We start from the raw sequence: 14,625 nt of genomic DNA, 5'->3' as shown, positions 1-14,625 counted from the left end.
AATTAAATCTTCTTAAAATTTTCCTTTTCTGTTTTAGGTCCGTGATGTTGCCCAAGATGTTCATAGCCAGCTTGGAGATGTAGATGAGGTACATTGTAATGCAAGTGATATCCTGGGCACAGTTGTTCAAAGGGTGGAAAACACTCTCCGCCCGATAAATCACTATCTGGTGGATAGCGAAGTAGGTTTTCTATTGCAGTTACTCAGTGTATACTGATTTATTTGGTGCATAGCGACTTTTCCACTCTATGAACAAGTGGGCCCTGTAGGTTTTATTTTTATTTAGACATTAAAGCATTTAAAAGAGTTTTGTTCTTTCTGTTACTTGCAATAATATCAAATAGTTGTAGCTACATGTACAGTTGTTGAATGGATGAATAATCTTCAAGATTGTGTTTCTGTTGTTGAAGGAAAATCTACATGTACCATTCTTTGGTGATCACTTGCAAGCTTGATGATTAAAACGGAAGACTTCCATGTAAAAAAATGTGCCAGCTTTCTTGTCTGGCATTATGTCATGAGTTAACAGTGTTTGTAAGTACAAATACCAAACAAAAGAAAAAGCTTTTTACCAAATGTAATTCTTAAACTTTCAGGAAATTGAAGTTGAAGACAGAACACATTATGCAATTATAAACCCAAGAACTGCTGCACCGACTGTTGCTGTAAGTTGTATCCCGATGATGATGATGATATAATGATGCTTATTTGTCGCATTAAGTTTTGTATAATAGCCCTTCCTTTTTCTGTTTGTCTTTCCTTGCAGTTCTTGCCTCCTTTTCCGCATTCTTTTAGTCGGAAAGGTTTTTTGCTAATTTAATGAGTTGAGCCTGGATAAAATGTGATGTGTGTCAGCAAATTGCGCCACTGATCTTGCAAAAAAAAATTGGAAACATGTTTGGAGTCTAAAAGATTGATCCATTTTTTTTCGTTTGTTAATCAACGCAATTTTGGGTTATGTGAAAAATGATTTTGTCGCAAAGGACATAATTTTGACTAAGATTAAGCTTTTAATGCATCTGTTTATATGAAAGCCGTCTGTTATCAAGTAGTTAAGAAGGAAATCGTATGGCTTATCACAGTTTATTTAACCCTTAACTGTTAACTAGTTAGAATTTGAACCCTACCGGAGTTGAAAGGAGCTACTTGCAATAATTTAAGATGGATTCCACTGAAAGTTCGAGCAATGTGTGCAAAAATTAAGTACAAAAAATCTAGTCATAGTTCGGTAACATTTTATAATTATACTATTTGAAACATCTCACTGAAATTCATAACTAAAGCGTTCTCAAGGAAATTTAAGTCAAACCTCGTAAAAATGTTTAAAACGCGCGCCATTTTGTTTTAAACTGGCGTGAAACGTCGTTTTAACTGAAATGAAAATAACTTCAGATTTATTTTTCTCTGGCGGGGTCAGCTTGAGAGCTTAAGTTTCGGTAGGTTTTTGTTAGCTGTGCTTAAACTGTTACCATGCTATGTTATCTCTTTGGTAACTTTATTTTTGCCTTATTCTTTTATTGAATGTTCGGCGGAAACCATCTTAACCTTTTCTATGCCTGCATGTTTTCACACTTGTTGTAAGAATTCCCTTGTACATGTATATTACAACATATGCTACTGTTTTTTAACTGTATGGGATATGATTTATTTGTATACTGTTATTCTGTCCTAACATTACAGTAGTAATAGCAATGTGCTTTGAAATGTCTATAGCTCCTGTTGGTTAGCCAGATTGAGAAAATTGTGGATGAAATGGACTGGGCACTTGTTAAGGTCAAGGGAGACATGACATCATCAGCAACAGGAGCAGCAGGTGAGAGTGATGCATGTACGGCAATTTATCGAGGGGATAGCATTATTACCTTTCAAACGCCAGGACCATGGACGAGTATTAGAACTCTGACAGTATTTTATTTTCTGAGTCCCCACTGTGGAATGCTTTACCTTGTGATAATGTATCATGAGCTTGTATAGCACAAAGTTGAAGCACAAACTAAAGACATATCTTTTTAGAAAAGCTTTAAGTTAGGTATTTTTATAAGTTAGGTCTTTCTATTAATATACCATGCAAACTGACTTGTCTTTTTTATCTTTTTATTCTTTTATTGATCTTTTATCTTCTATTATACACATATTGTAACGTTTTTACAGTGTATATAGATATGTATTTTTAACAGTGTAAAACCTATTGTAATAACAATACTTGATTTATATAGCGCTATTTCTATCGCTATATAAATAAAGCATTATTATTATTAAATGGGCAGGTACTTTTAAAAACAGCCCAACGTAAACTTGATTGGAGAACTTTCATATTTCTTTGGAACAAAGTTTCCCCATTTAGCTACACCCTTCTGCATGCTGCCCCTGATACTATTGAAACCTTTTTTGACAGAGGAAAAGGTCCCAGATTCTCCTGATAGTTGCCCACGTGGTTTGTTAGAGCAAGCCTTGAGCCATCGTCTTTGCACTGTAGTAGCTGCTCTTCATGAACTATCCCAGTCTGCTCTACCGGATGGACCTTGTACAGAAGCAACACTGAAGGTGAAAAATGCATTAAAATACAATGTTTATTTTATTGTATTAGTTTTGGAAGCCTTTACAGGTAAAGCACAACCTAGATAGAACCAACTATAATACTCACCTTCTGATAAGTGAACAATTTTTGCTGATCTCACTGGTGACATCATAAATAACTAAGTGTACTTTCGACATTGGATGTTGTCACTGTTGTTGCATGTGAAACAAGGTTATGCTGTAGATATACACAGTGCAACTGTGGTGATAACTCTCTGCTTTCATGAAAAATGAACACAAATTCAGTAGGGCAGCACAGTAAAACCAAGATTCAACAAAAAGTAGTAAGAAATCAAAAACGGAATTTAACATGTTTTAGATAATTGTAAGTAAGGCACAAATTTTCCTGGTATATTTTATATACAAATTTCAATTTTTTGGTAACGCAGTTCTGATTTATAATATTTTCTTCTTAGGTGCTGACTAAAATGTATGTTACCCTTGGTTCCCTTGCAAAACATGTAAGTGGAAAATGCAAATACTTTTTTTTTTTTTTTTTTTGTGTTTTTTTTTTTTTTTTTTTTTTTTATTTTTTTTTAAATTTTTTTTATTATTTTTCTCAATTACCCACTTTTTTTTAAAAAAAAAAACATTTTTGTTTTTGGGTAATAAAAAAAAATTTCCAAGTTCTTAAATCCCTAGGTTCTTACACGCGGGTGTTTACTGTACTGAACAAGTAGGATTCCTTTGTTTTCTGTTTGCTTTAAAATTGTGGAAATGCAACATCCGCCTACTGTGTCTGAAAATAAAACCTTGGTAATAAGCACATGAAGAAGTCTTCAAAGTACATGTAATGTTATAATTAATAACTTTAGAATTTTATAATGAATTTCAGTAATTTTTTAAGAATTTTAGTATTCTATAATGAATTTTGTAAGTATTTTAATGAATTTATTATTTTATCCTTTTGTAATTTAAATATCTTATCTACTTCCTTTAATATTGTTTCGTTATTGTTTCCTTATATAAATATATTTCTTGTAAGAGCATTGAGATTTTTTAATGTAATGCGCTAGAAATAAATTATTATTATTATAATTATTCCTAGTTATTCAATTGGTTAACGTGGCAATATCTAACAAGTCGCTTAATTTCAAAATGCAGTGGCCAAATTGTTAGTGTACTGGATTCCAAGTCCAAAGGTTCAGATGCGAGCCTTAATTTTATAAATATGGACCAGCAGCAGCTGGTTGCAGTAACCTAACAAAAATTGATTGGGACTTAACTGTGTTGGGTCTCTTGTCACTGTCAAGTGTCTCTTGTCACTTGGGCTCTGGGTACTTGGCCCATGAGCAGACGTAAATTGGGAGTAGCAAAGCTTTTGTAAATCATGTAGTTGTAACCAGAGATCTGGGCAGGAAACGACCAAATGATATGGAAGAATAGATGTTGCGAACTATGACAAGAAAGCAAGAGTTCTGTGATATGTCATATCCATAGATGGTTGTGCAAATAGAACACGCATGCTATGGAGAGCACTGCTCTAAATTTCTTGATGCTCTACTGAATTCCCTGGCTTTGTTTTTTTTGTACAACAGTATCTATCCCTGTACAGTCAGCGACTTGGTTACTTGCCAGCAAAGTTTGAAAAGTTGGTGAGTATGCAGAATTTGCGGACAATCATTTAGCATAGTTGACTATGCAGTACCCTGTAAACTAAACAGTTTCTCTATTAAGTGAATGTCTCCAGGGCTCTGTACTTGTACATAAAAATACTGATATGAAGAATAAGAAATACAAGGAATGTAGAAGCTACAGTGGCAATGCCACAAAATGGTGTACAGTTGTGTGGCTTCATATTTTTTCAGAGAAATCTAAGGTAGATCAAATTGTAAGCGATGTGCTCAGTAAACTGCGAAGCTCTTCAATAAACCATAATGAATGGTATTCCAAAGGTTAGGTCTTTTAATGTCTTATTACAAAATCGCCAGTGTTCAAAAGTAGTTTATTTTTTTCTCTCTTTGCCTTCTTAGTAGCAGTTTAATTCAGAAAACACGAGAAAAATAATGTGGAACTTTAATTAAAGTATGAATATAACTCTGAAAACATCTTACAGTACAGTAGGTAGATTTATAGAAACGTGATTTTGGAATAATTCAAAACCATTTTCAAATGATGGACAAATTTTACAAACAAGCATAGATTATATAATTATATCGTCTTATAAAAATTATCTTGCAATATCTACCTTGTTATAAACTACTTATTAACCGAGAGTGAGGTCATTACAGGGGAATCTCAGACCGAAGCCTTGATGTATTGACCGAGCGACAGCGAGGTCAATACATCAAGGTTGAGGTCTGAGATTCCCCTGTAATGACCGAACAGACAAGGTTAATAAGTTATTTATTATATGGCCTTTAAGCACTATTCAAAAAAAGAGTATAATCAAGGGAAAAAACACTGGAGGTAAACTCGCACTCGCTCTCTGTGGCTCTCTTCGTCGCTCATACTAAAGAAGTATCGGTATGCTTATATTTTTCTTTCAGTTTTCGAAAGATAGTTATATTTTGTTGGCATTTTTTGTTGTTTTTGCCCCCTCGCTAGTAGCTTTTACTCACAACTCAAAAAACTGTCGAGCCGAGAAAAATTTTCATAATGCCCGGTCATTACAAGAAAATAATGCCCGCTCAGCAGCCAATCAGAGCGCGCTTACTATTGTAGCCATATAATAAAGGAAATTAATGCTTCATGAAATTAACACGAATTTCAAAAGTTCCCGTTAATTAGAGTCACGTTAATTTTTGTTAAGGTTAATTTCCGCGCCGTTAATTATGTGAAGCGTTAATTTCCATGACCTTAATTTCCGTTATTCTGGCCCCAATTTCTCGATCGATACAGTCCAGACGTCTTGACTCTTAGGAAAAGGCATAATTTATTAGGGTGGAAATCTGCCAGATCACTGAACCTGTGAAGAACGCTCGAGGCTCTCAGATTCCTTTGTGTTAAAGTAAACCTGTTCCTATTGTCTTAACAAGTTCTCTTTGCCTTTGTGTTCGTCGCGTTAATTTCCTTCATTTTGAAATGTTACCCCCTCTTTCGCGTTAATTTCCTTTATTCAGAAGTAATTTTTCCTTCAATTCGTGCTAATTTAAGTCGCGTTAATTTCAAATACCTTAATTTACACAAGCGCTAATTTCATATAATAAGGTATAAACTACATTTCTTTGTAAAATATTTTCATTGTTTGAAAATGGTTTTGAATTAAAATATTGCGCTTCTAGATTTAGCATTTAAATATTGAGTACTGCAGGATGTTCTTCAGAGTTGTTTTCTTACTTTATTACTTATGCCTGCCGGGTGAAAATAGTTAAATGTGTAACTTCTTGGTAAATAAAAGCCAATGTAATTTGTCTATGTTGTGGTTTAATTTTTTCTTTGGTTTAAAAGTTTTCAAACCAGTTTGATTTTTATTTCCCTTTGTTTCAGATTATGTTAATGAACATAAGACAATGAAAAATCAAAATTAAACTGGTTTGAAAAATTTGAAACCAAAGAAAAAATTAAACCACAACATCTATATCACTCTACAGGTTAAAATGACAGGCACTCACTTGTCACAGCAAGTCTATGCACTTCTGACCTATATCCAAGCCACTCAAAGCCAGACTCTTTTGGAACAGAGTACCACTGCCAAAAACAAAGCTAAAGATAAGAAAAAGGTTCCCAAAGGACAGAACCTGCCAGGGAAGGTAAATGGAAATGTTCTCTGTACGAACTTGTTAGAATCTGTGAGGCTTCATCTGTTGTGTCGCTGTTATATCACATGCTACATTACTACAAGAGGGCTTTTGATGCCTTTTTTGACAAAGATTCAGAAATGAACAAAGTAAATTGCTATCTGAAGTTTTTTTAAAGCATTGAGGCTGAGACTGAAAAATAAGGAGACCACAACAACACACGCTTTATTACCAAAAGGAAATAAGATTGAAACTACAAACAACATATTAATACACAAATTAGGTAAATTTACTCAGGATAATTAAAAAGCTAATCAAGCTTGGTGAAAATGATTACCAGTAATATAAGAGCTCCTAGCGGCCCGAAGGGCTGCAGAGCAGAGCCCCATACCCATAGAAAATTAACAGACCCATGCATTTGGTTTTTCATGGTCATCATAGCAAGCGGCATGGTTTGCGGGGGCGTGCGCCCTAGCAACAGCGACGTCGCCCCAACATGGCGGCCATACTCCAGAAATAGGTTAAAGGTTATGGTTAACGTCAGCTTAGATCTTTGATATTGGACGTCTATGTCATGGTCAATTGACAGCTGACAAAACAAGGTATCTGCTGACCAGTATCACGACCATATCGCGGGCTCACATTTAGAACTCATCGAGGTCCAATGTCTTTTTGAAGTTTACCGCTGACTAAGTTATGGATTTTTTTAAATCGGGCTCAAGTGCTATATTTTTTCTTTTGTCGGTCAGTAAATTCGGATTTTCGAAAAGGGCGAAGTAAATAACCGGGGAGCTCCGCTTTTAGGCTTGGCTAAATCTATTTAATTTACATATATGAGGTTGTTATGACCTTAACTAACTGAGAAGCATGCAGTGCAAGACCGGGGATACAAATGACGCAGCTGCTTGTCTTCAAACTCGTGTCAGTCAAAGCCAAAGTAAGGTGGCTATCAGATTAATTGACTGATAATCAATGCAAAATCGAGACAAAGGATGTAGCTGCTTGACTTCAAATACGTATCTGATATAGCCAAAATCGAAATTTTTTCAAGCATTCTGACTCGGAATCAATACAAAGTATGTGTCTGTTGGACATGAGATAAAGGAAGTAGGTACCGTATTGTAACACCAGCTACCTGAAACCACTGAATGATCCCTAGTGCAGAGCACTGATTCCCAGGAAAAATGAGCATAGCAAAATTTTATAGAATTAAGAAAAGTACGTCACACCACTCACACAAAGGCCACCTTGGCAACAAAAAACTGGCAGAATCAGTTATCACAAAACGTATCAATAAAAGATGCTGAGAAAATGGCCATACCTTATGGTTAGTAGGTAAATGATATTCAAGGTAGGAGTGTGGCACGTCCTAAAATGTCCTAAAATGTATTTCACAAAGTTTTGTTACTTGTAGAAAAGAAAAAAAAAGCTCTTATTAATATGGAATTCCACTAAACAGTTTTCTTTACGTGAATTTTCTCTTCTCTACATTTTCTCTTTTTTTTCTTGTCAGGCAAAAGTAATGAAGGAGGTGAAGTCAGTACCAAATCTAATATATGCTATGGAACAGTATGAGCGTTACCTTATACAGCTGTCTAAAAAGTCCAAGGTGAGAAAGAACTGACAGGTTTTGACAACTTCCATGGCCAGAAGGGGTCTTCCAAAGCATAAACTTTGGAGAAACAACTTGCGTATTTTCTGTGGCAGTTGCTGATAAAATGCATTTCATGTTTGCTAAGGATATTTTGTTAAAACATTGAAAAGTTGTATCATAATTTGTAATTAAGTTTGATCTCATAACATTTTGATACATGCAAGTGCAAGTGTGGCCTCAATGATGTCCACTCCTGGGGAGAAGTAGCTGTTTACTCCAAGGTTTTAACGTATAGGACCAGTGGCTTTTTTAATGGAAAATATGACTGCAGTTTTGTTTGGAATGTCTTCTGTTTACTTGTTAAGAAACTTTGATGTGGCCCCTGATTTAGTCATTTATTCGGATGTTTTCCTTTTAGTTTGCATATTTTGTAACACTGTTGTGGTTCCGAACATGTCTACTTATGCGAGTGCGTAGGTATGCTCCCTGAGGTGTTACATTATAGGAGGTTGACTTTTGTTTTTGTTGTAGGTTACATAAGAACAACAAGCCAAATTTATACACTTAATAAAAACCATACTTCCCATCTGCACTGGTGAAGAGGGATCTGAAACATCCTGCAGAGCTCGATTGAATGAACAAATTCTCCATACAGCTTCGTGTTGAAAAAAATATCGTTGCAATTATTTTCTCTTTGGTGATTAGTTCTTTGATTCACATGACCTGCATTCATAACTATATTGACATTTTGAGCAGAATTCTAATGCAAGACACTGCATGATAGAAATGAGTTTTAAGCTCCAGTGGTATCTGTGAGCGGAATGGGGAAGATGTGGCCTCGTTTGAGCCTTTTTTGGCATTCAACAATGCAGTTTGTCTATTGTTAACACAAATTATTGATTTTATTTTGCTGTGATAGATCAATCTAATGGAGCACTTTAAGCGCAGTACAGCAAGAGACTTCCGTATCAATGGTGCTACACTTGAGGCTGCTTTGAGAGAGGAATCAAGCGAGGAAGACGAAGATGACGAGGATCATGAAAATGAACAAGATGAGGTACATTACTACAGACTCTTGTTCCATGTGATTAAATCATTAAAATCAAATTTGCAATCTCACAGGAGGTAAAATTATAATTCAACTCGGGTTCGTTACAAGATAATTAGGTATAACTTTTAACTTTGACTTTTACAATGTTAGTGCCCATTCTAATGTTTATGGCCAATGGCGACATTGCAAAACCGCAAATGTCTGAACATATGCTGCAGTTTAATTTATTGTTTCCTTAATACAGATACCGTATTTTCTCGATTAAACGCCGGACCCCGAATAAACGCCGGGTCTCCAAGTTGTATTTGAAAATCAACCCCTTAGACAATTATTAAAGGTTGAATATGCTTTAAAAATAATTTCTAATTATACAGCTGTCAAAAATAATGAATAAAAATCATTTCTTAGAAACATAGGGCTTGAAAAAACTCCTGAATTCAAATAAACGCCGGCCCTATAGGGCCAAGTTTGAAATAAACGCCGGGGGCGTTTAATCGAGAAAATACGGTACATTCACAACGTGCTAATCAAGGGTTTTGTCACAATCGTACTTGCCCTTCTTTCTTCCTCACCTTGTCGACTTAATGTTAACATTGATCAATAAGCTACTGATGTTTAATACGTTTTTTGGTGGCAGAGAAAGGTATGTTTTCCCTTAGTTCATAAATGTCTCGAGGGCTTCTTTCTTCTACCTTTTATTAGTTTGATTTGTAAATGTTTATAAAGCTATGGTTGACTGCTGTAAAGACGTGGTGGCTAGCTTGAATTTTTTTTATAACAGTTGATCCTTTCTAGATTGCGCAGGATTCACAGTGCAACAGATGTACGCATACGTAAAGTTTTCCACAAAATCGTCATCATATCATCTTACACTTTCTACTTCACAGAATAAAGGTGAAAATGAAGAAGAAGAAAACAAAGAGCCCCCAAAGAAAAAGGAGAAATTAATGAAAACAAACAAGACAGGAGGCAAGCTTAGTTTAAAGCACAAAGCTTCCAATCAGCCATTGTCACAAGGGAACAAGTAGAGGCATACGTGGATCATGTTAAATGCGTGTCATCTACTTTATTTGGATGGAAGTAAGATGACCTGTATGCCATGTAAAGACTTGCATCCATGGCCAGCCAAGGCAAGGCAACTGTCTTATAAAGTGACGTCATCTGATCAAAGAGACATCCCTTCGCTTCAAACCACTGCCGTCACCTTACAATGCATCCTGTTTAGTGAAATTCAAGAATTGAGACAGTAGACATCGCAGTCATGCTCAGTCCATTGTTTTACAATGACTGAAATTTATCGCATATTATAAATAACTTGAGGTGAAAATTGTTGTGTGCTTTTCATCGCAGCCCAGGTTTAATGTAAAGCACTTTTTGTATTTTTTTAACAGTCATGGAGTAATTTATCAATTGGATAAAGATGTGTAAAAAATGACTTGTAAAGTTTTGACTTCTGTTCATTAGTCTGACACAAAAAGCATCTGTTGCTTGTACATTTTCTCTTTTAGCTTTCTGTATTGGGTAATCAACAGCAAATGTAACAGGAGGATAGTACAAGTAATATGCCTCTCACATATATATAAAACCCTAAGTATTCTTGAGTCATGTGAAATAAATATTTTAAAAATCGTCATTTTCAGTGACTCATGTTAAACTTTTTTATTTCATTCTTTTGGACCTGGAGTGAAAAGATGATGAATCCACGTGATAGCAAATTTTCAACAAAGACCCAACTTGTACATTTTAAGTCTTACACTGACTGGTTTTGCAGAAACTGGGGAGAAAATAAGCTTTAATCTACGTGGCGATATTTCAACACAAGGGCCCCAAAATGGTCCTTTTCAGTGGCTCAAGTAGCACTTTCTTTTTCGATGCTTTTGGACCTGGAGTTAAAATTAGGATGAATCCACGTGATTTATCGAAACACTCATACTGTACATTTCAAGTCTCAAACTAGCCGATTTTGCTGTTTCTGGACTGAAAATTAGCCTTAATCTACGTGGTGACTTTTGTAGCGCTTTGTTATTTCACCTAATTTTTACTCCAGGTCCAAAAGAATCGAATGAGAAAGTGCTACATGAGTCACTGAAAATGACCATTTTTCGCCATTGTGTTAAAATACCACCCCGTAGGAGGTTAACTCTTATTTTCACTTTAGATCCAGCAAAACCAGACAGTTTCTGACTGAAAATGTACACGTAGATTCATTCTTATTTTTACTCCAGGTACAAGAAAATCAAATATGAAAATGCTACATGAGCCACTGAAAATGACGATTTTGGGCCCTTGTGTTAAAGTACCACCACGTAGATGACAGCTTATTTTCATTCCACATCCAGCAAAACCGGCCAATTTGAGATTAGAAAGGTACAGTTTGGGTGTTTTGCAAATCTGCCATCACGTGAATTCATCCTTATTTTCATTCCAGGTCCAAAAGAATCGAATAAGAAAGTGCTACATGTGTCACTGAAAATGACGATTTTTGGCCTTTGTGTTAAAATACCACCCCGTAGGTTAACTCTTATTTTCACTCCAGATCCAGCAAAACTGGCTAGTTTGAGACTTGAAATGTACAATTTGGATCTTTTTGCAAATCCGCCATCACGTGGATTCATCCTTATTTTTATTCCAGGTCCAAAAGAATCGAAAAAAAAAGTGCTACCGAGTCACTGAAAATGACGATTTTTCGTCCTTGTGTTAAAATACCACCCTTAGGTTAACTTTTATTTTTACTCCAGATCCAGCAAAACTGGCCAGTTTGAGAGTTGAAATGTACAGTTTCGGTCTTTTTAGAATTCCGCCATCACGTGGACCCATCCTTATTAAAAAGTATCACATAAGGCAATGAAAATGTCTTACTCGGGTGGTGAGTTCCTTATGTAACTCACGTTATCTAAGGGCAGCATATTGACGTTGTTCTAGATTATTCTGTCTTACTTGGTTAGTATGTTCCTTATGTAACTGAGTTTTTCTCAGGGCATCATGTTGACTTCATGCAAGATTTTTCTGTCTTACTTGTGTGGCGAGTTCATTAGAGAACTCATGTTTAAAATTATTGACCTCGTGCTAAATTATTCTGTCTTATGACTATTTTGGGCCCTTGTGTTAAAATAGCACCACGTAGATTAAAGCTTATTTTCACTTCAGAACTATCAAAACTAGCCACTATGAGCATTGAAGTCTACTGTTTGGGTCTTTTTGGAAATCTGCCAACAGAATCGAATTAGAAAGTGGTACATGAGCCGCTGAAAAGGACGATTTTGGGCCGTTGTGTTGAAATACCCCACGGGGATTCAACTTTTTTCACTCCAGATCCAGCAAAACCAGTATGAGACTTGAAATCTGCATTCATTCTTATTTCACTCCAGGTCAAAAAGAATCGAATAAGAAAGTGCTACATGTGCTTATGAAATGACAATTTTGGGCCTTGTGTTGAAATATCACCACGTAGATTAAAGCTTATTTCTTCTCCAGAACCAGCAAAATCAGCCAGTAGGAGACTTAAAATCTACAGTTTGGGTCTTTTTGTAAACCCGTCATCACGTGGATTTATCCTAAAATCACCGAACGTCCAAAAGAAAAGTGTGGTTATAGGTAGTATTTTTTTTTTATTAAAGGCAATCTTTAAGATAAACACTATTTTTCTGACGTCTTAAAAGTAAAAAACGTTTTTAATTTATAAAAGAGAAAATAAGGGGAAAGGAGAGGGACTCTCTTAGTCTCGGCCTTGGGATATGTCAAATCCACTTAAGTTACATTTAGACGCATGCTAAACGGAAGTGTCTGTTTTTCTTTACTTTCGCACACGCCCTTCATGATCAAGGCGTGAGAAATTACATTAACAATAGCGGAAACATTTCATTGATGGGAGCGATTTGTGAAATGATATTTTCGCAGGAAATATTCTGAATAAGAGATAAATTCTACAATTTGTTTCAAATCCAATGGTTCGCGAAGAATAAAGTCAAAACCATATGAATTAAACCTGCATAAACACGAGGCATAACAGATAACAGACCCCAGTACCATCACGTGCGAACGTACAGGGGAATAAAAAACCTCCGTTATGTCGAGCTCAAGCGACAAAACGCCCGATCGAATTCGGCACAGCAGCGTCTCTTCGAAACAAATATATATCTTTTTCGACATTCTCTGACGAATCAAAAATAGTAAATAGTCGCAAATAGTAATAATAAACAGCAGGAGTCCGTGTAGGCCGGTCACGATTTATATTTAGCATCTACAGAAGACGCTAACTTGAAAAGCTTTCGATACAATCCATCATTAACATGAATATCGTTGCCGAAGTCTCCCGAGAGGGGGGGGGGGGGGTACTTGACATAATTTCGGGTAGGGAGGTGCGGCCCAGCCTCCTAAACCCTGAACCTGTTTAAGACACGAACCTCTGATTTTCCTACCCTGTTTAAGACAGAATGCCAATTTTTAGTACCCCGTATTAGACATAAACAAGTGCCTCACTGGCTTGTTGTGATCGTGAATTAGGCTAAGTATTAATGCCGAAATCAACGTGAGTCAGTAATACGGAAGAATTTGTGAAAATTCAGTTTGTTACACCTCTACAGGCATATAAGCCTGTCCTGTTTGATTTTGGTCTACGTAAAGATTCCCTGTTTTAGACAAAAATGGGTGAAATATATACCCCGTTCAAGAAAAAAAGCCTGAAAACCATACCCTATCGGGCCGCACGTCCCCGTTAAGCCCTAATAAGGGAGTGCCCCATCCCGGGCGAAGTCTAAACGCCTGTCAAATTCCCACTAAAAATGACATGCTAAATATTCATTAGCCGATAAAACAAATGTCACGCTGGCACGATTTATTGACTTTACTTAACCGGAACTACGCTTTTGTGGACGTCCGCATATCTAAAAATAACTTTTCTGTCTTTGACATATCCCGGGCAACGCCCTCTTGCTGTCACGTGTCGAGTTGTTCATTTCAAAGGCGCTGAATTGTAATTTTGTCGATTTTTTATCGACGTTCGCACAAAATTGCTACTAGATCCCACACATTTGAAACATTTACTTAAAATTCAGTGACTGGACTCTGAGGTAAAATGTCAGAATATTTGAAGCACTACCGGACAGCCAACCTCGTCCCCAGCGCCTTTTTCAAAATGGCGGCTCGTCACGAGCAGCGTCTCTTCGAAACAAATATATATCTTTTTCGACATTCTCTGACGAATCAAAAATAGTAAATAGTCGCAAATAGTAATAATAAACAGCAGGAGTCCGTGTAGGCCGGTCACGATTTATATTTAGCATCTACAGAAGACGCTAACTTGAAAAGCTTTCGATACAATCCATCATTAACATGAATATCGTTGCCGAAGTCTCCCGAGAGGGGGGGGGGGGGGTACTTGACATAATTTCGGGTAGGGAGGTGCGGCCCAGCCTCCTAAACCCTGAACCTGTTTAAGACACGAACCTCTGATTTTCCTACCCTGTTTAAGACAGAATGCCAATTTTTAGTACCCCGTATTAGACATAAACAAGTGCCTCACTGGCTTGTTGTGATCGTGAATTAGGCTAAGTATTAATGCCGAAATCAACGTGAGTCAGTAATACGGAAGAATTTGTGAAAATTCAGTTTGTTACACCTCTACAGGCATATAAGCCTGTCCTGTTTGATTTTGGTCTACGTAAAGATTCCCTGTTTTAGACAAAAATGGGTGAAATATATACCCCGTTCAAGAAAAAAAGCCT

The 14,625-nt window shown here is 36.3% G+C and overlaps 1 protein-coding gene across 1 annotated transcript in view; it reads left to right on the top strand.

Moving 5' to 3' along the window:
- Positions 1-10,963, top strand: part of LOC144642993 (Fanconi anemia group I protein-like) — a 61,959-nt gene extending 50,996 nt beyond the window's left edge. Inside the window, exons 41-50 of the mRNA XM_078502110.1 lie at positions 38-88; positions 597-665; positions 1,714-1,813; positions 2,396-2,544; positions 2,994-3,038; positions 4,116-4,172; positions 6,111-6,269; positions 7,771-7,866; positions 8,771-8,908; positions 9,790-10,963. Coding sequence (XP_078358236.1) covers positions 38-88; positions 597-665; positions 1,714-1,813; positions 2,396-2,544; positions 2,994-3,038; positions 4,116-4,172; positions 6,111-6,269; positions 7,771-7,866; positions 8,771-8,908; positions 9,790-9,930 — 1,005 coding nt within the window. The 3' untranslated portion in view covers positions 9,931-10,963. The remainder of the gene's footprint in view (positions 1-37; positions 89-596; positions 666-1,713; positions 1,814-2,395; positions 2,545-2,993; positions 3,039-4,115; positions 4,173-6,110; positions 6,270-7,770; positions 7,867-8,770; positions 8,909-9,789) is intronic.
- Positions 10,964-14,625: the final 3,662 nt, after the last annotated feature.

This window comes from Oculina patagonica, chromosome 2, assembly GCF_052425735.1.
Source record: "Oculina patagonica isolate OP01 chromosome 2, crgOcupat, whole genome shotgun sequence".
In the NCBI taxonomy this organism is placed as follows: domain Eukaryota; kingdom Metazoa; phylum Cnidaria; class Anthozoa; order Scleractinia; family Oculinidae; genus Oculina; species Oculina patagonica.
This window is presented reverse-complemented; position numbering and strand designations above follow the sequence as displayed.